General features: G+C 39.0%; 1 protein-coding gene and 1 long non-coding RNA gene across 6 annotated transcripts in view; one reads left to right on the top strand and one right to left on the bottom strand.

Annotated features, from left to right (window-relative positions):
- Positions 1 to 22,185, bottom strand: part of Rap1gds1 (Rap1 GTPase-GDP dissociation stimulator 1) — a 575,856-nt gene that overhangs the window by 470,289 nt on the left and 83,382 nt on the right. For 3 of the 5 annotated variants that reach the window (XM_050121752.1, XM_050121754.1, XM_050121756.1), the window contains 8 exons: positions 17,983 to 18,111; positions 14,780 to 14,905; positions 10,341 to 10,484; positions 9,747 to 9,878; positions 7,013 to 7,147; positions 5,859 to 5,984; positions 4,876 to 5,015; positions 157 to 283 (listed from right to left, as the gene is read on the bottom strand). In XM_050121752.1, the coding sequence (XP_049977709.1) occupies positions 157 to 283; positions 4,876 to 5,015; positions 5,859 to 5,984; positions 7,013 to 7,147; positions 9,747 to 9,878; positions 10,341 to 10,484; positions 14,780 to 14,905; positions 17,983 to 18,111 (1,059 nt within the window). The remainder of the gene's footprint in view (positions 1 to 156; positions 284 to 4,875; positions 5,016 to 5,858; positions 5,985 to 7,012; positions 7,148 to 9,746; positions 9,879 to 10,340; positions 10,485 to 14,779; positions 14,906 to 17,982; positions 18,112 to 22,185) is intronic. The other 2 variants (XM_050121753.1, XM_050121755.1) reach the window with 1 other exon arrangement.
- The window catches only part of LOC126488352 (uncharacterized), a 124,491-nt gene that overhangs the window by 33,339 nt on the left and 68,967 nt on the right, over positions 1 to 22,185 (top strand). The window lies entirely within an intron of this gene.

Raw genomic sequence — 22,185 nt, 5'->3', positions numbered from 1 at the left:
GCAACTTACATATGATTTCCATATATTCAGATTTAAGTACACACTAGCAAAATACTTCTACAGCCAAGGTTCTATTTGATTTCAATTCCACTCCTGTGCTTCCTTTCATCCAAGATAAAAATAGTAAAAAAATAAGTTTGTCAGTGAGGTACTTACCCAATTCCAAAGCTGCTATTAGTGCCAAAGCAACAAGAGCTTCATTCTGCATTATTACATGTTCACTAGTTGCCATGGTAACTAGATGCTTGATGCCACCACTCTGTACAATGGTTTTAATTACATCCTACAATAAATAAATATCATAGAATTATAAACTTTAATTCTACACATAAAGAGATGGCATTACAATCAAGCCAGTTCATTGTTGAGTGGTTACCTAACAGTGTCCTGTATGAATCACTACATTTTAACCATACCTTTTTTTTTCTTCACAGAAAAGGAAAAGCTTTTAGCTTTAAATAAATTCATCAAAAATGACAACTTAAATTGCCTAAGTGAAAAAGACCATTGCATTTCTTATCAAGGAACAGAAAGGCCTAGAAGCTACAGAAACTAAAATAAAAGTGCCATTTCCCCAAATGTATGTGTATCAGGATCAACAGAAAAAGAACTAAAATTTGGAATTAAAAAAAGCTTTGCTTTAAAAATGTTTATGATAAGGCCAGGCAGATATTCTCTAGATACTCTGGATAAGGGTATTTTTTTTTAATAAAAAAAAACATTGTAAAATTATCTTTTACCCTTTTGTTTGATTTGAAAAATTTGAGAACAGTAAATGTCAAAAGACTGAGAGCAGGAGAAATAGCTTTCCCCAGAGAAGAGCACACCACAAACACACACACATATTAGTGAGAAATGAGGACACGAATTTGAGGGATGGCGGGTACAGGGGCGGGTCTGGAGGGAAGAAAGGGAATGGAGAGAATGTACTTGCAAAAAAAATAGCACATGAACACACAAAAACACATACAAAACAACAAAACAAACACATAGAATTTCAGCCACAATTATTCTGGTTCCCCTTTCTCAAACTCTAAGGGAGATGGGGCAGGGAGCTCTGGACTGCCAACACTGACTTTGACAAAGCAAACTACTGAGCCCGTCTTTGTCAGACGATTTCATCTGTGACATGATTTGTCTTTCACATGTTTCTGTAGCAACTATAAAGTTATATTAAAAAGGACATAAGAACACGGCAAAAAGTCAGGTGCAGTCAGTAGTCATATTTTTTTCTTAGCAACTATTTTGTCTTTATTGTGCAACAAATTTTGTTTTTTTATAACTCTTATGCTAACTGATTTTGTAGGAAATCACAATTTCAGAATAATTTACTTTCTGTTGGTTTCAATGATGGACAAATCTAATTGTGACTACTTTTCTAATTCTCTAAATTATTTAAAATACAGTTTCTTTTGTTTCTATCTTACATATAATTTAAAACAGCTATTAGCAGAAATATCACGGCTCTGAACCCTGTGATAACATTCCACAGTAGGGTCACCTAAGAATTGCATTTTTATGGGCAGCTGTGCTCTAGCAGCTATTAAGTCTTTCCCTTTAACTTCTTTTAAAATTGTATTTATTGTTTATTGTGTCTGTGTACGTCATGCCAAGTGTGCTTAGAGAGGTCTCAGAGAACACCTCTTGGGAGCCTTAGATCAAACTCGTGAAATCAGGCCCACCCATAAGACCCACTTCCCACTAAGCCGCCTCACCTGCCCCAGAGAATCAATCGATACTTAAAGCATTTTCTAACTTTCTCATTATTGCCTACTTGGTATAAAGTCCTTCACTGGAACTTTCATAGATTCCTGAGGAAAGACCAGAAAACATGAATACAAGCATGCAGTTCCCTGAGGAAGGCCTCTGGACTGTCATTTAGTCTTTTTCTTCTTTAAATGCTTAATCTTAAGACAGAATTCAGGACAGCTCTGAAAGGAATATAACGTTCCACATGTATGACCACACAGGTCAGCGCAAACACGCATGTACTCTGCTCTGTGCGGGGCTGAGCAGGGTATAGCATTAGTGGACAATGATCAATATGTTCAAAGCATAAAACTTCACCTTCAACTAGACAAGACAAATTTGAAAACAGAATAATGCTGATCAACCTGAGAATCTATGAAATCCTCAGAATTTCATGGCTTCCTCCTAATCATCTTCTTGGTCAGAGATGTCTTGATTATTCCTGGGCCATATTTATGAGTGATTCCCTGAGGGGACCCCACCTAGAAAGGCCATGGGGTCACTGGCTATAGATAACTCTTTGTCTCTGTCTGTAATTTCTTTCATGAGCCACTTCATTCTTCTCTAAAAATAGCTTTTGGTGTATTTCCACTGCCTGTGTGTTTATCTCATGAAAATATTTCATCTATTGAACACACACATAGCTGTGGGTGGTCAGGAAGATGATTTCTGCTTAAGTGTATAATTCTGATGAACAGAAATAATACTAGGATATTTTATATTACTCAGACATAGGACTCTCAGTCATGAAGATAGCTTTTTACATAGACAGCTAATTTTAGACTCCATGAATTCAAAGCAGGCTGGTTGCCCCTAGAGATGAATATCTGGTTTCCCCTAGACATAAATATGTGAAGCCATTTCCCCAGGTGTTTTGCTGATTCAAGGTCAGAGCTTGAAGCATTAGTAGAAAGCTCCCTGCGGCAATGGCTTTTCTGCACATACTCCCTAGCACCCAAGGTCCAGCTAATTAATTGTTATTATTAAGTCTTGAATTTCAATGTTATTTTCTGATGGTAACCCTAACCATTTAGGCTATGTGCATGGCCCAAGTGTTACTGACTGGCCCAATCAATGTGACATCTCTAACCTGAAAGAAACCACGTGACTTATCTTGGCTTATGAGAATGGGAGGGGCCCTGAAAATGTAACGTGTAATTGTCCACTGAGGAGCGGCAGTAGTGTAGAGAGAGACAGCTGTGTAGAGTTAGGGAAGAGCTATGCAGAGAGTGAGTACCTGTACGTGTGTGTGTGTACATATGTGTATGTGTGGTGAGGAAGGATAGAGCTGAGTGGGTAGAGAGAAGGCTTGAGAGATGAAGAAGAGTGAGAGAAGTGTAAGAGTGAGTACAGAGTGAGTGAATGGTGTACAAGAAGGATGTGTGTGTGAGAGAGAGAGACAGCTGTGTGAAGGAGCTGCTGCTGCAGAGAAGCTGCTGCAGTGGTGTGGGACAGCAGACATAGGTTGGAGAGAGAGAGATGTGCAGAGTTAATTAGGGAGAAGCTGCTGAGCAGAGGAAGGAGAAGGGACGTGAAACTAAGAAGCTGTGAAGAGAGATTTTTCAGAGAGGATATTTTCAAGATGAAGTAAAGACAAAGTTATCACCAGAAAGCATGTGTGTCTCCTTATTTTGCCCCTCAGATAGAAAAGACAGAGAGGGTGTGCTGAAAATTTTCTGAGAATATCCATGCCCAGTATGATTCCCTCAGAAAATTTTCTGAATATTTTGGAATGTTTTGGTTTAGTGATGGGACATTCTGGGAGTTTCTTAGAACTGGATGTTTCTTTAATTTTTATTTTTAGATGTGTGTGCATGTGTGTGTTTGTGTATGATATGTGTACAGGTGCCCACTGAGGTCAGAAGAAGGTGTTAGAACACCCAGCAGCTAGAGCAGCAGCAGGTTTCGAGCCACCTGCACAGATGCTGGGAACCAACCTCAGGTCTTCTGGGACAGCAGCAAGGGCTCTTAACCACTGTTCTCACTGGGCAAAGAAAGACTCTAAAAAGTGTGGGCAAACGGCCGGGCGGATCTCTGTGAGTTCGAGACCAGCCTGGTCTACACAAGAGCTAGTTCCAGGACAGGCTCCAAAACCATAGAGAAACCCTGTCTCGAAAAACCAAAAAAAAAAAAAAAAAAAAGTGTGGGCAAATGGGTTAGAATATAGAAGCGAGGGAGCCTGAGCTGTTCTTCTGTGTGTTGTTTGGATGACTGGCAGGCCCTATCAGGTACCAAGCCTCAAGCTAACTTAAAAACTGCCTGCTTCTGTATCCCTAGCAGAGAGGCCAGGCAATCCTACTGCCTATGCCTTGCCAAGTCCTGTTTCCCATCTTCACTGTTACCACCCACCTGGACCGTGAGGTGAAAAAACTCCTGTTGGAACAATGAAATGAGTGCCTCAAAGTGATAATTAGCAGTTTCAAAGCTCAGCCACAAATGGCATCCTCTCTTATGCACCTTTTGCTTTAAATTCAACATTTTTCCTGCTCTCATTAAAAACTAAAGTGATTTTTATAAATAGACATGAAATAATGAAACTTTGCTGGCTAAAATCCTTCAGGAAGTCTATACTTCTGGGTGTGGTGTCACAGGCTTCAAATCCCAGCCTTTCAAGGCCAATCTGGGCAAGACAATGAAACTCTGTCTAAAAGACTAGAGATGTAGCTCGGTGGTAGAATATGTCCTAGTGTATTCAGGCCTGATTTAATCCAGTAGTACTGGAGGGAAGGGGGTGGCAGACTTACTTTTCTGGAGAATACAACCCACATACTCGGCATATAATTCATCTTAATTCTAATACACTGTCTACTCTCTCCAACAGATCTGCAATTGCTGTTTTCATTTAAAATCATACCTTCTGACATCTGGGTGTACATATATACATGCCTTTGCTGACAAAGCCCTTCTCCACTTTCTCCCTCAGCTCCTACTACCAAAGCCTTTCCTTTTAGTATGGTGTAATGAAATTAAATAAAAGCCTCAATCTTTACTTCCTGCAGGGAATGGGGATTAGCATATTTATAGAAAATACATGAATATGTAAGTACACGGTGCAAAATCTACAGTGCTGGCTTCCACAAGGACCACGCTAATGCTTGACAGTGTATGGCTTCCTCCGGAACTTACTTTTGATTTACTATGTCGTATGAGGGCCGAGAGCAGTCGGTTTGACTCTCCCATCACACCAGCATGATCTTTGGCTTCACACCACTCAACCAAACGCTCCACCAATTTAGCATTCTTTCCCAGTTGTTCAGCAGCTTCTGCTATAGAAAACAAGGCAAACAAAAACCAGACTAAATCACCGACAGGCAATCAGCTGACTGGAGAGCAGGTGCAGGACGGAAAATTATAGGTCTAAAAAACCCTAGCACAACCATTTTGTAAAAGCAAGGGCTACAAATGCTCCTTGCCTGATGGGCTATTTAGCTTATTCAGTATCATTACAGACTTTCACATAAACAGGTTAAGAACATTGCCTGCTCTTCCAAAGGTCCTGAGTTCAATCCCCAGCAACCATATGGTGGCTCACAACCATCTTTAATGAGGTCTGATGCCCTCTTCTGGCCTGCAGGCATACACACAGGCAGAATATTGTATACATAATAAATAAATATTAAAAAAAAAAAAAGTAACTTCACATTCCTGGTTAAGCCTAACAGTCAGTCAGTGCTCTGGCAGACTGTAACAAATGGGGTTCCAAAGGACTCTAAACAACCAAGACAAAGAAGGATTAAAAATTAGAAAACATATAAGAATAACAGACCTCACTCTTAGAAGAGGTGTTTATTATTTTCTTCAAATAGAAAAATACAAACTAATTAAAAATGTAGATCATCACTGTACTAAAACATGCTTTTCAAGACAGGTAAACACGGGTATGATATGTCTAAGGCAAAGTAGTAAGACATCAACAGACCAAAGACTTAATGAGGTATCAATAATAATATACAACATGATTGTTACTCAAAATCATTCAGTATAAGAATTAAACCTAAAATCAATCTCGTTTAAACTTTTGTTTCCTATTTACTTTTCAATTCCGTAATTCTGACAGCTAGAAACTTAGGTCCCTTTTAAGCATGTGCGCCAAGAATGTGGCATCTTACCTTGTGCATCTATCAACATTCTTAGCGTCCCCAGGAGTTTGAACTGGACCGGGGGCATTTCAGATTTAAGGAATTTCAAAACTGTCTCTGTGACCCCGGCTGATAACATCTTTGCTTTATTTACAACTAGAAGGAAAAAGAGACTGTGGTTAAGATGGTGATAACAGTCTCAATAGTGAGGTGGTTGGGCATGCTGGTGTCTGCCGGCAGTGAGGGCGCGACATGGCGAGGCAGGAGGCTCAGGAGGTCAAGGCCCTCAGACACTACGTGACAACACTGAGACCAGCCTGGGAGACCATCTACCCCAACACCTGCTGCCTAAGGGGGGGGTGGGGGAGGACAAAGAAACAGTAAGATTTGGTATATAGGTATCCTGCTTATGGGAACATAACAAACAAAAATCATACTAGTTTTTAAAACCTAATTTTAAAGCACTGAGTTAGAAAATGTGTAAAGAAAATCTGAAAATGTCACATCTTACAAAGTATTTTTCTTTATCACTGTACTAATATAAATGTGAGACAGTATTAAATATTATCAATATGGACCTTCATGTTACTTTACTATTTTTACTCTGTCAGAAATTTAATTTTAGGAAGTAAAAGAAAAGAATTAACCTTAAAAATGTCATTTTCTCTAAAAGTGTCATTCTATAGTTCAAAACTGTTAACACAAAGATTTACAAAAACTACAATATATCTGCCCATAGGATGAAAGAAAACAAAAAGGACCCAACTACCTGACAAAACTATTTTTTAGGGGACCCTGTTCACTGATGTCATGTCTTACTCCACCCGAAGATGCCTAAGAAAGCATAGACATGTGGTATAATAAAAAGCAAAGAGCTCATAAAAGTTGATCAGTTCATTTAGTTATCTCAAGAGACCAGCCGTGTATTGTCTCAGAAAACAGACGTAACATAGTTTCCATTCTCAGCTAGGAAAAGGTGAGCAATCAAGACTCTACCTAGTCCCTCCCTCACCCTTCTGAAATGGCCTGGCAGGCCTGGAACTAACTCACTGCTTCTTTGAGATTGGCCACTAATAACCATCGTGTCTCCCAAGTGCTGGGATTAGAGGCCTGTGCCCCAACAGCAGGCTCTCCCCCTCTCGCTGACAGGGAGGTCCACACACCACGTGGCTGCTGTATCTTACCTGGAATGGCTAGATTCCTGAGGGCACTTAGTGCTGCGTGCTGCACAGTCACGTTCCCATCTTCTACATGTCTGTCCAGCAAGTCCATGAGCTTTTCTACAATTCCGTTGTCTACCATATGAATACAGTTCCCATCTATACAGAACAAAGGCACAGTTTAAACTCTCCACCCATCGACATCAAAACCTAACGCTCTGCCAGTCTTAGATAACTAAAGAGTTCTAAAGAGAAGGGAGGAGAAAATAAGTCAGCCATGATAGTCTATAGGTCGAACTTCTGAAGCAAGACCTCAAAGTCTGAAATGTTCTAAAGTCGGAAAGTTTTGGAACAGATAGGAATCTGTAAGTAAAACTCTGTAACTGAATTGATGTGATCAGCCAACAATTAGGACAGACTAAAACTATCATCTAAAACTATTCTTACAATTTACACAAAGAGTAAAAGAACAGATAAATATCATGTTTAGGTTTGGGTCTTCTGACCAAGATATTGCCTAATAAATATCCCAAAATCTGAGAAAATCCAAACTCTCCAATGCTTCAGGTCTCAAGCATACTGGATTAAGGGACACTCAACCTGTGTTATATATGAAAAGCTCACAATGGAATAAAACTGAAGTAGAAAAACTCCACATTTTCTAAACATAAGAGTGCTTAGATTAACATCAAGGGTATCAGATTCACAAACTAAGAGGTCCAGTGCTGCTGAAATATTAAACTAAATACTGTACATCTATAGGATTATTCATATGTAAATTTCATGGGTTATAAGGGTATAACACAATAACCCAAGAAAGAATACTCAGATTATTAAAGCCCAAATTGTAGCATGAATAACAAAAACAGAGACAAAAATTGGGATTCAACCTGAAAACCAGAAAAGCAAGGCTTCTAAGACACTAGAGAAGTCTTACCTCCACCAAGGCTGGGCAACTATGGACTAAGCAGACTAAGGGTCTCTTTCCTCCATTTTATGCTTCCTCTAGTGCTGGGATTAAAGGCGTGTGACTCCCTAGGACTGGGATTAAAGGTGTGAGCTACCACCACCACCTGGATTTGTTTCTGTATTGATCTTGTGTAGCCCAGGGTAGTCCTGAACTCAGAGATCCATCGGCCTCTGTCTTAATTGTGGGATTAAAGGTGTGTCACTATTACCTGACCTCTAGTGGCTTTAGCTTTGCCTCTGGTCTTCAGGAAAGATTTATTATTAAAATACAAATAATATGCCACTATACAAAATAACATGACTGGGAAAGATACATATCCCCCCATCAGATATATATATATATATGCTCAAGTTTACTAAATCAGAAGTGCAAAATATTCAAATCCAATACATGATCACCGATCTTTCAATTTCAGAATGCAGATGACTATACGAAATGTGTCATTTGTTAGTAAAGTCGGTACAAACATTCCAGGCTTCTAAAAGATTAAGGAAACAATAAATATTTATGGACTTTCATGGGATCTGCAAGGTTACACAGTAGAACAGCTGACATTTAGAAGGTCAACACACCAGAGAGTTACATATCTGATGGAGGTTAAATTCACGAAGGCAGGGCCCGTGAAAATGAAGTGCACATTCTCTTGTGTGATAACATGCTCCCCTCCTAACTCAGCTTTGGGACTCTTAAGCACGTCACACACAATTTTCCTGTGTCCTAGTAGGATGACTTTCCCCCCAAACTGTGTATTCTGGCAAATAAAATAGTCAAACCCTTTGTCCCACACTTAATAAAAAAACCGCAGAAGCCTGTTCTCTCTAATTAACTCCCTGGCAGGATGAGTTGGCCAGACAGAAGTCCTTAGGGAGAGATCACAGGAGGGCTTTCACAGAGCAGAACTGCAGGTGTCTGGCCTTGCTAAATCTAAGTCCTTCAAAGATTTATGATGAATACGGAGGTATTGCAGGTGTCTGTCCCTTGTTATATCAGAATCTTTCAAGAGATCAATAGCACCTAACTGACTAACCATGTAAGAGAGATATTAATCGCACTAAAGAAATGTAAAATAATGCGTGTATTCTTTGACTTTTCTTTAGATCTCTCGATGGTTTAGTTTTCTCCCTTTGTAACCTGTAGTGGCCCCTTTAAGAGACAGTGGGAACCACCACACAGCGGCAGCTGTGGTTGGCTACAACTAGCTGATAAGTTTTGCTACATTTCTTCAAAGAATGCCTGCATCCCTGAGACTTTTCCTTGTAGTTTTTTATTACTAACAAGTTGTTAGTGAGTGGATACACACACACACACACACACACACACACACACACAGGCTTGAGGATTAGTAACAGCAGAAGAAATGAGATTGGGAAGAAATAAGATTGGAAGAGTAAAAATTCTGAAAGAAGATAGAATGCAGGAAAATGAAAAAGAAGAGAAAAGAATGTAGAGTAATTAAAACAAGAATGAATTAAAACAGATTGTAACAGAGAATATGAATTGGAATTAAAATCGAGACAGAATTAGAGCTAAGAAATCATAGACAATTGGACAAGAAAATTAGAATAAAAGCAGAACAATCAAGAGGCATGACTGGAGCTGCGAACATGGGAGTCTTTTCTCAGATTAGAGATGCCCTAAGATCCCTTTCGCTATGCTGAGCCCACCTGCCTGAACCCGGGGAGGAAATCAGCAGCACTCTGGGCTTTCGACAGGACTGTACACTTTTAGAATAAGAGATACTTAAAAATTCTAGAACACTTCACTATAAGGAATAACTAATATGCATACCATTCCTGGCAAAATTTGCGATTGCTAATGCCCCAGCAAGCTGCAGCTGGTGGTTATTCGACGGGATCCAGGAAAGGACCCTCTGGAACACACTGCCCTTCCCTCCTTCAAAAAGTTTCTGCATGGATTCATCTGGAGGGAAAGGAAACAAAGAGTTAAATAAGGTAAACATGACTAGGAGTAACAAACCCATGTACGTTCCAAGTGGATATCCACCTAGGAAACTAGACACCTCACAAAACATTAAGTTCATAATCGGAGAAATCTTGTAACAGGTTATTAGTAGAAATTAGATACTGAAAGTTATAAATTGTGTAGCTCCATTTCCAAGGACCACCCAGCTCTTAGTACTCTGGTGTCATTACTGTCTCTTCCATATGACAGGTCTTCAAACACTGGAAGACAGCCAAGACTTAACTTATTTCTTGAATTTATCTTTTGTTCTTTTCGCGGTGTGTATAAGGTTTCAAAACAACCACGGCAACAGTAAGCGAGATAAGAAAATAAGACGCCCAGTGCCGTGCTCACGAAAGGCACAATAGGTCTAAAAATATCTGGTGACCATGTTCTTAGATGGCAGACGTTAAAACTCACCTCCAAGCAGTAACAAAACCATCAGATCGGATGCGGTTTTAAGCTCAGCAATGTCGTCCTCTTTGTCACTATCCACCTTCTGCTGAACAATCTCTAGCAGACACTCTACCAACCCTGCTTCAACCAGCTGCAGCTTAATAGCATCTGAGGAGCAATGCAGACAGATCATAAGTTTTGATGACACAGGGCCTCCGGTGTACGTGACCTGTCACGGAGAATTTTAGCCAGTGCATTTTAAGTCAATGCACGACTTAGTTGTGATACAAAACAAAACACCTTTGAACACTTGGGTCTCAGGATGAAGTACTGGATGGTCCAGCTTGATTACACGAAACTTACTTCATTTTTCTATAAAATTATCGTCTCAAATGTCTTACAGTACCAAGCACACCACGCCTCTTGTAGCTCTGACAATAACCAATATCACTATTCATTTAGATACTATGATTATGTTAAAAGGCAATAGTATATTATACACACATGTCTATAATATACACATACATATTTGTTATGTGAAGTTAAAATATACCTATTACTGGTTTTGAATAAAAAGCTATCAAAATTATGGAACTATTAGAAAATCTGAACCTATAAACAAGTACACTTTGTTTGGTATTTGCACGAATGGAGTTTTTCTAGTGTGGTTTATAACTTGATGTTCAAGTTTTCATGAACGTGAACTGTTTTTTGGAACACAGGTACATGGTGGTTCCTTGCACTAAATTATATTTCCTAATATGTCTTATAGTTTCATTTTAAAAAACCTGTCTGTCATTTTATAGTGCTAATATCTTAGACTATTATAATAGGACTTTATGTTTGCAGCCATCTCTCTCTTCTCTTTGTAAAACATTTAAGTTTACATCTTGGTGTTCCAGTTGGAGTTTACTTGAGTCACTGGTTCCCATAGACAGTATGGGTGTCACATACAGCAATGGCAGTTCCAGTCTGTCACGTGGAAGGAGCTTAAAATACACATATACTTAATGTTTGTTCTTTTAGGTAATTGCAGCATGGAAATTTTAAACTTTTTAAATTATCACCAGGATTATTAATTTTTGTCTGACTATCTTTGAGCGCACAAAATACTTTTTTTTTTTTTTTAAATGCACCTGTACTGGGCCATACTTAAAGTAGGATGTTTCCTTGGTTACAGAACACTAGGACTACATACACATGTGCAGAAACTAGAGTTGAAAACTATTATAAAAATAAAGTCTTAGAAATGTTACAGCCTTGAGCCACACTGATACAAAGTGACAATTACTCTGCTCCTATAGCAAGAGAAAGAAATCATAAACAGGATGCAAATAATTGATACAGAAACAAGTTTTCAAAGGTCTGTCCATCTGCCCCCTGCACAGCAAGGCAACAGAAGGAAAACCCTGCCCTGCTGAACTCTGTAAGGAGGCACAGCGATTCTTTGGCAGAGGACTTGAAGACAAGGGTAACATTGTCATTCCAGAGAAGCGCCTAATGAGATGAAAAAGAAGCTTCTCTCTGAAGAAGGAGATTTGAGGCATTTAGCATGTGTGAAATGTGCAGGATGGAAGGTGACAGGTCTTTCTTGTAGTCTGACTGTAACCACAGATTTAATGATCTCAAAAGGCCTTAATGAAGAGCAGTCAGACATTCTGGCAAAGTAGACTTTCTAGCACGTTTATCAACCCCATTTTACACAAGGACGATCCTTACCACTTCTTTGTATGGTATGTGTGAATGTATAAGGTGGATCACATATGCATATATATTAAATTGTCTGTAACATTTCTAAGACTATATTTACGTCAAATAAATTAAGGCAGGTTGTTTGGGTTCATGTTTCAGTTGGCCACACTGGGGTAGGGTACCATCACCAGGGAGCTTTTGCACAGTTAGGGCCTCCTTAGTTAATCATCTTTGGAGACACACACACACACACACACACACACACACACACACACACACACACAGAGCTTTAATCCTAGGAGCTTCTCAACCCAGGTCAACCAATCTGGCAATCAAGATTCTTTATCATATAACCTTTATTTAAAAGCCAGAGAAAAGCCATACATGCAGAAAATACACACATAAACATAGCACTTGTGAAAAAGACAATTACTCAGACCAATAAACTGCCATCAATTTAAGAAGTCCCTTCATATATTTCTCATTCTGTGCACAAGGCCCTCCCTTTGTATCTCTCACGCCAATGCCCTGGGTGTTACGATAGATCACCTCCATACTTTATTATCTCACCAAAGAAATAACCATTCCTAAAAACGAGTTTAGTGTTGCCTTTGTTATTACTATTTATATGTGTGTGCTGGGGACTGAGCACAGGGCCTCATGCGTTCTAGGCTACTGAGCTATATTAGCCCTGACTTACTTTTCATTTAACTTTATATAACTGAAATATGTCTTTCTCAGTTTTTGCATTTTATTTTAAAATAAAAAAGGGATTACTTATTTTGTGTATGTGTGGCTAGGGGGACATGGGATGGAGAAGGGAATGAACGCCCACAGAGAGACAGAGGACAGCTTGCAGAAGTTGGTTCTCGACTTATGCTATGTGGCTTTGGGGACTGAACTAAGGTTTTCAGCCTTGGTATAAGGACTGCCTTCCCATATATTTTAAGATAAATTTTCGAGCTTTAAGTTTCAAATTGAAGCCAGTACCTTATCTGAAATCTTCTTTAAAAAAAAAAATATGGGGAACTGAGTGTAATGGTACATGTCTTTAATGGCAGCACTCGAAAGGCAGAGACAGGTGGATCTCTGTGAGTTCCAGGCCAGCCTGGTCTATATAATAAGTGCCAGGACATCCAGAGCTAAATATGAAAGCCTGTCAGAAAAAAAAAAAAAAGCAATGGCATTTCCCCTGTATTCGCAGTATTATTTAGCAAGAAGTCTTTCTTTTCCTTCTGTGGTACATTTTAAATTATGTGCATTTTTCCTTTCCTTTCAAAAGCCTTGTGAGACTCTGGTGGCCCTGGCTGCCTACATGAATGAGTTATCTTTTGTAATTTCAGGTCTTTTCTGCCAGCACTCTGCACCGTCCCTTCCCAAAATGTCTACTCTTTTTGGGGGCTAAAAACAACAACAAAGGAACATAAGTGAGCTTTCTTCCCTTTTGTGACACTCTCTCCTTCTCTTTAGACTCCATCCAGGATTTCTCTTCTACCTGTGCGTCCCTAATTCCACTGTATCTAACTTGCTGTAAAGCTGCCACCAAGTACTTAATTTTGGTTGGAAATTTCAACGTTATTTTAAAATCTTCTGTGTTTATTTTTACTATTTATAATTTTCATACTGATCTTTTTAAAGCTTGCTTTTCATCTCTGAACATAGTAAACGAACAGTTTCAGTCTTCTGTGTGTTTGCATATTTCTCTGAGTATGGATGTTCATGGCATACACGTAGAAGCCAACAGACAAACTCAAGTGTTGGTTGTCATCTTTTGCCTTGTTTCTGACAGTCTCTCATTAATTGCTGGGCATATCAGGCTACTGCCTCCCATTTTGCTCCGACAGTACTAGAGTTACAGATGAATGGGTTTATGTGGGTTCTAGGATTTGAACTTAGGTTCTCACACTTGTCCAGCAAGCAAAATCTGTCTAGTTCCCACTATCCCGGCTTTAAATCAATGGCTAATAATAGTAGTACCTGGAGGTTGGTGCTCTCTGTTTTGTTCTTATGTAGTGGGTTGCCTTGTTAGTGTCTGGCTCCTCTATATATGTAGAAGACATGATATTTGAAAAATCATTTGTACAATGGGTTTGTTTCTGGATTTGCTCCTATCTTTTTGGGTCCATCTCTTAAGATGTTTTTGCCCAAAGAAGGTGTGATTCACCAACATCCTCTCTATTGTTGACAGGCCTAGAAATCCTGGCTCTTATTCTCTTGAGTCTTTATAGGGTTCGAAGTGGAGTTCAGTCTCCTAAAACTGTGTCTGTGTGTGTCAATGCATGCGGAGGCCAGAGACAACACTGTGTGCTTTCCTACGTCATTCCCTATCCTGTTTTCTGAGACAAGATCGCTCACTGAACCTGAAGCTCCCTTGCCGGACAGGCTTGCCTGCCTGGCCATCACCATCCAGGGATCTCCCCATTCCCATCTCTCCCCACGACCACACTTGACTTTTACATGGGTTCCGGGACCCGATGCTTGAGTAGCAAAGACCCTAACCATTGAGCCATCTCCTTGGCCCTCATCTATCTTCTACGTTAGAGCAGAACTAACTGCGGAGGCCTCTGCTAAGACTTTAACATCAAACTTGGAAAGCAGCCTCTCTAAACTCAAATACAGTCATGGAATAGATAATAAAGCTGAAGTTAGAGGTACGAAAATAAAATATAACAGCATGACTAGCCCCAAGATGAGCTCTCAGTTAAGATCCGGCATTAAAGAACCCGAGAAGCCCTTACATGATCAAACATCAAAAGGTGGTTTTTCCTTACCGTTTTCTGCCAGGGGAGCTAGAACTTCAAAAATCATTTCTCTTTTATCATGTTCTATTTGTTTCTTGAAAAGTTTTACCAGCTCTTCAGCAATGTTTGTACTAGCAAACTGCTCTTTACTTGACTCTGAAAAATAAGAGAAAAATTTAGAGTAAGCAAACAAAATTAAACCCAGAAATTTGTTTCCTGTTACTGTTAACACTCGAGCACTTTGTTCTATTAATGAACACAAATGCTCTCAGACACAGGAAACAATCAAACTGATTTCTAATGCCCCTGAAAAAGAAAGTGTCTAAAGCTTCAGAGAGAATGTTCTGACCCAGTTACATTTGGGGTCATAACAAATGTTCACTGGCGTAATATATAGGTAGCTATAGCAACGGTAAAATTACTGAGTTATAAATTCATCCTTTCAAGGCTTTCACGCAAAGAAGAAAATGGTTCATAACAAATTGTATTTTACATTGCTGAATAAACGATGACATCATTGTATCTTGAGTATAACTTAATTGAAATGTTTTTGTGCTGGTTCTGACATGACTGCTGTATTTTTGTTATTAGTTTTTGAGGTGTTAGAGTACCTACACAAAGCCTTCGATTTAATCTCTATCAGTGAGACACAAGCTCGCAGATACTATTTAAAAGCCAGTTCATCCGTGTTCTTGAAGTCTCATCGCCTGTCCTCTTCAGCAGGTCTCAGCTCTCCCTCTCTCGGAATTCACTCTCAGCCAGCACGGGAATGCCTCCATTTCTCACACACAGCAGCCCTCTCTTCAACAGCCATTCAATTTCATTTTTATAAACAAGTTTCTTAAACACATCTTCTATTTACACTGCCTCCACTCTTTTGAGTTACACACACCAGATGCATCCGTAAATGCTTATTACTTTCACCTATGTGTGAGCATGCTTTCAGTAACTCCTTCTTTCCCCTCTCCTCAAAGAGTAAAACAGAGTCTATGCAGAAATGTCCTTCTGCTTAACTTCTCAGCCCTGCAAATGCACAACACCGGCGAGGGCAGGATGGCCGCTTAACTTCCTTCCCACGAAGTCATATAGCTCTGCACGTTTTTCAAGCTGAAGCATTTACAAGATGTAGAAATACAACCATGAAAGGATTGAAACTGGTCCTATGTGTGCTTGTACACTCCCGCCTATCAAGGATGGCCGTCCTTTCCTTCCCTGGAACTCACTGTCCTTTAAGGTCAGGTGACGCGAAGCTCACCAGCCTCTGCTTTCTTTACTCCACCCTTAAGCTTTCCAAGGAAGAGGACGTCACAGGTGAAGGACACCTGTGGTAGAACTTGTTCTCTAGAGCTCGCCACTGTCCTATGCAAACAGGTAATGCTCATCTTTGTATTTTATTTTACCCGTCAGCTTCAAATTATTATCTATCTGCCACAAAATGAATGTAAAATCTTGGCAAAGCATCTAATTTTTCATGCTGCCACTAAAGCCCATTATGTATTTTACAGTTCAGCGCATTCTAAGTTCAGACTCGCCATATTTCCATGTTCGACAACCACATGTGGGTGGTGGCTACTCTGTGCAGGGTGGTCCTATGAGTGTGGAGTAAAGCATGGAACTGACGGCAAGTGACAAGATATCTGAACCACTGTTTATGTTTTCATACAAAAGATGACATCAGTCTGAGATTCTAAAGTGACTTCAACTACACCGGACAAAAACTCCTACGACCTACTTAGTTTAAAGGAAACTAACATTTCTGAACACTGGCTGAACCTTCTTCCCTTTTTAGTCTCACTTGAAAACCTGTATGTTAATCAATTTAGCATGAAAAAGCAAAGTAAAGGAGAGAGGCACACTAGGACATGACCCACTATGGAATAATGACTTCTGAGCTAGGTGTGGCACACACCTTTAACCCTGCACTTAGGGGAGAGGCAAGTGGACCTCTTACGAATGAGTCCAGACTGGACTAAGTAGTGAGTTCTAGGTCAGCCAAGCTACAACGTTAGACCCAGTCTGAGAAAAGAAAAAGACTTTAAAAAGTATTTCCAGGGCAGGTAAGATAGCCCAGTAGGTAAAAACATTCGCCACATAAACCTGATGAGCTGTGTTTGAAACCTAAAACCCACAGTGGAGAAGAAAGACTTGCCGAAGTTGCCATCAGCTCTCCAGTCAGACAGACACATACACCCCACTATTACTTTAAGCTTTGAGTCAACTGAAGTACTAAAAATTATAGTGTGCAAAGGGTACAAACTTTTAGAAAGATCAATAATAAAGTACTGGTGCCTTATATTTCATTATAAAATGGAAGATTAATAAATATATTTATGCTTTAACTATTATATTACCTAGGACAAAATGCCAGTGGTTGTCCTATGAATATAATAAATGATTATAAACATTGCTGTGGGGATGTTTGGGGATGAAAGGGGAAGCAAGGGATAGAGAAGGAAATAATACAGGAAGTAGAGAAAAAACAAAAACAGAAGGAGATGAAGGGGTGAGGCCATTGGTCTTTTTGTTATGACAAAGAAGTGTCTACAGCATTGGCTTTGTTCTGCCTGTTTTCATATTTTCAAAGGTTTCTCGAATTTTGCCCTAGAACACTCTTACAAACACATAGAACACACAGATGGCTCAGCAGGTAAAGGCATGAGGCCAATCCTGGCAACCTGAGTTCAATCCCAGGGATCCACATGATACAAAGACCAAAGCAGCTCTTGCAAGTGACCCTCTGACCTCTACACTCACACTGTGGTGCGTGTACATGCACTTACATACTCTCTAAATGTAATATAAATATATAAGTATATTTATATGAAAAACCCATCACTTTTAGGGATTCTGTAAGAAGATAATCACTTTAGTTTGCTAATGCTTTTAAGGTTATATAATCAAATAAGTTTATATTAAAAAAGGAATTATTGTGTATGTGCTGGTGTGAGTAAAACCATAGGCCTCTTCTAGGTTTTACAAGCACACTACTTTTGGGCTATATACTCAAGGCGCCTAAAATTTAAATCCTAATATATAAAATAATCAGAGAAGCAAAATAGTAGCAACTGTAAACAAATTAATAAAAAATAGAATTTGATACATTTTTTTTAACTGAGGAAAATACCTTTAATACTTAAAAGAAAAACTGAAATCATTTACATGTTCATAAAGAAGTAGTCACTGTAAGAGCATTAATGAGTTAATGACACTTGTGGCTTGTGATGTAGACTTACCAAGTTCTGCTAAATTCCCGAATGCAACAAGACACATTTCTGTAAGAGCAGCATTGTGGCAGTGGATGCCCAGTAATTTCACTAAGGTTGGGATAACACCCATATTGATTAGCTGAGCTTGAAGGGAATCTGTTAAAACAGAAAGAGAAAAAAACGGAAGAAGTGTTTATAGTATCAGATATAATCAAACAGAAAACATCTGTTACTTTCTGTAACTCGGTTCTCTTTGAATTATAGCAAAGGCAAATGAAGTCCAATTGCTTCGTTTTGGTTGTGAGCCTAGACTTTATTGGCTGAACCATCTCTCCAGCACAAGTACACTCATTTGACTGGCTTGAATATTTTAATCACATTAGTTCAGAAGAGCTGAGATCTTTTAATCTTTTCAATAATTATCAGAAATTTAAAGATAATTTAAAAAAATGTATCAAACCATTATTCTTTTTCTTCTAAATGGGGGCTTCATATACCTTTAATATGTTTAATGATGAACCTTTTAAGATATATAAACAATTAAACACACCATTGGTTTTCAATGTTAGAAACATCAGTTGAGTATCAGCAACTCATAGGATATATGGAAAGGCTAAGAGAAACAGGAAGCTTAGAGACCAAGAAAGAAGAGAAAAATCTTAGAATTTTAAAAATGCAGTTGCTTCATAATCAGGAAAAAAAACATCAAAAGTATGTCACAGAAAAGCAACTGGTTCTGAGCATTTGCAAGCAGAGTGTTCTGTGATGATTGCTAGGAAGCATTGTGGTTTTAACAAGAGAGGAAGAGTTCCCTAAAGTAGCTTTTTATCAGTTCTACTTAACTAAGGTTATCTCAGTAGGACAGATGACTTCATGACATCAACAGTGTCATGTTTACTTCCATTTTCTAAGTAACTAAATAGCTTTAAGGTGCTAAACATGCCTTGTGTCCCCCCAATGTTTCTTCACAGATAGCGCTAATAAGTCCTGTATCAAGGTGAAGGTAAACTAACCCAAATGAAAACCAGAAGTAGTATCTCTTAGAATAAGCTAAGAAGAATGACAAACATTCAGGCATTTACACAAAACACTGCTACCAATAATGGGTTCATCTGAAGACAGGAATGCTCTTTCCAAGATGGGTTTTATTTTTATTTTTTTGGTTTGCTTTTCTACTTTAAAATGATATACTATTTAAAAGCTAATTATTCTCTCCAAATTCTTTAAAGTCATCTATCTGGGATGTAAAGGTAAAGTTGTTTCCTACAAAATACATTTTCTTCACAGCACCAATCCCTTCTTTATTGCTCTTCACCATTTTTAACCTGTAGATAAGGATGTGAGCGGGTGGCTAGGGGAGAGTACACAAATGAAGGGCTGAGCTGCCGCAAAGGTCAGGTCATTACTTGCCTGGTGGTCTTCGTTGCTACTTCCTCGTGGCTTTTAGAATAAATTATGAAGAGATGGTCAAAGACTAATAGTTTCCCCTGAAAACTAAATATGTAATTATGGCTAATTATCTAGTTTGATTATTGGGGCCTGTCTGTACTAGAAAGGGGCCTATTATCAAAACGAGACTAGAAGATAAACTTGAGAAAAAGGCAGGGCTACATTTACAGTTCAAACAACTCAATAATACATTTCAAAATTAGCAGTGGAATTATGAAGCTTATTCTAAATGAAGGAAAAGTCTATTCAATGAAATAATTTGCTTTTGTACTTTTAATGCAAAAACTTTCCTGAATATACAATGAAGCATTTAAAGGAATGATTCTCAAGGTTTTACAGGCAAAACACTTAGGTTATACAATGCAGTGCACTATGGTCTATGGGCTGAATTCTTCCACTGTAAGTGTACTATGTACGATGATCATGCACCCCAAACCTCTCCGAGCTAGACATGACTCTGGTTACTTACCAGGAGCGTTCTGCACGGTAGATGGAGCCAGCATATCTCTGCTCTTTAGCAGTAAGAGCTACTCATTTTGACTATCTCGTCACATACTGCCGAACTGCTGAGTTCTAAATCTCAGGTACGTAAGCGTGAGCACTAGCGCATGCATTGAGTGAGTCAAACTCTGCTGTGTGTGTGTGCTTAAGGAGCATCACACACCCCCTCAGTACTGTCTGTAAGAGCTCTACAAATACCCAACAGTGCAGGGACATCGGAGGAACATTCTACGAGGAAGGCGACTGAACAGGGTGATGCTGCTAATAAGATGAGGCTCTTCACATTCTAGCGTGGCACCACTATCATGTCCTTGGACTACTTAAAACATGTCATAAATTTAGGTTTCAGGGTACAAGAAATGCAGTAGAGCTTAGCGAAGTCTCTGAGATGCAAATGCACTAGTAACATGGGAATTATAGCGGATCATCAGGAAGAGTAGCAGAGCCAAATAGCCAATTGTGTCAATCACCTCGATTTGTGAGAACAGCTTCTTTCTGAAAGCATGTTTAAAAACTACTCAGGAGCCAAATTAATTATACACTCACATATAACACACACACACACCACACAAGAGAAAATGTACAGTCATCCAATTGGACAGACTCATTTTGGACCAAATGGGTGCGTTCTTTTATATTTATTTTTCTGATGCTAACTGAAAGTAATCATCATACTGAACTCTAAACTTTGTTCACGATGCATGTAAAATTTCCTTGGATATTGAAGACCCAGAGGAGAGAAAAAAAAAATGAACTTAGATAAGCAGGCACAAACTTTCACTTTATGGAGAGAGGCATTCTAGAATAGTGTTCTCTAACTGTTGAAACCCTTCCAGAAAAACTACCAGAGGAAAACCTGTTTTATAAAATACTAGGATTTTCCTTGTTTTCAATATGTTGACATGTGTGGCGATCATGTATGAAGAATGGTTAGTTTAAACACGGGTGCTCTGGCTGTACCCAGGCAGTGACATCAAGAGGTAACTACTGTATTCCTTATGGTAACAATAGTCACAGTAAAAAAAATGCCATTTTTCTCAGCAACTTTACTTTTGAAAACACTTTGCACAGATTGCTCATGTTAACATATAATGAGCTATCACCTTAAAATATTATAGGAAACACTTAAAATTTTAATTTCTATCTCTATAAGCATTGCGAGTAATATCTTTTATCTTTTTACGTGTCTGAAAGGGCTCAGAGGTCAAATGTTTGAGTCACTAGCTACCCAATTTTTATAAAAGTTGGGAGTGTGGGGGAAAATATCATGGAAAAATATTCTGAATTTTAATGGAGTACTTGGCAGATGTAATAAGTATGGCGGGGGGGGCAGCAACAACAGAAAGCATGCTGTAACTTAGGCTTTGGTTTCAGATATTTTTGAAAGAAATTACTTTAATAAGGCACCTTAATGTCTCATCTTTTTTTATCTCAACAGGCTCTACTTGGGCCTAGAGTAGACTATTCCAGATCTAGTTTATTTCAGCTGTAACTATGTGTCTAACACTTGGGAAGCCTTCAGTGAGGTGGGGTTCTTATTTGTGAAGGGGGTATTCTTAGTCATGGAAGCAAATTAGTACATAACTGAAATTTTTTAATTGTCCAAAGAAAGCTTATGTTGAATGTTCTCCAACAGACAACAGCTGACATTCATGCTATTGTGAATCTGACCAGAAGTGAAACTTTTACAACTAAAGACCAGCAGGAAGGAACTCACAGAACCACAAAGAATTCATGTTTTCTGGATACACCAAAGAGCACATGGACGAGAGCAAGACTGACATTTGTATGCCTAAACAAACACCAGCAACTCTAAGTGAATCTGTATCAGAGCCTCTACAAACACGGAAACTCACGCAATGCAGTCCAGGCCCAGACACAGCAAACACACACGTGTGAGACAGTCGTTAGACAACATGTCTTGACACACGTCACAGACAAGTGCTGACCAAAGTACAGATTTACAAGTCTACATCGTATCAAGATGACACAGGCCCTACATGACCTATGGGGAGGAAGAGAGAGAGAGGCACTGAGGGGGTGCAATACAGATGCATATACAAAGAGATAGAAGGCAATCAACGCATGCGCTGGTGTGAACACTTACCTACCTACATTTGAATCTCAATGGTTCCAAGTTCTTCAGGTCACATTCATGGAAACTCCAAAGAATGGAGATCTGGAGAGAAGATCTCAAGTTGAGGAACCTTTTTCCCCCTGAGTTTTAAGTTTAATGTTTAAAACATTGGTATAGACTATAGGTGCACAAAAGTATGTGGA

The sequence above is a fragment of the Alexandromys fortis genome, unplaced genomic scaffold (genome assembly GCF_014885135.2).
Source record: "Alexandromys fortis isolate MF-2015 unplaced genomic scaffold, M_Fortis_MF-2015_v1.1 scaffold_196, whole genome shotgun sequence".
Taxonomy (NCBI): domain Eukaryota; kingdom Metazoa; phylum Chordata; class Mammalia; order Rodentia; family Cricetidae; genus Alexandromys; species Alexandromys fortis.
This window is presented reverse-complemented; position numbering and strand designations above follow the sequence as displayed.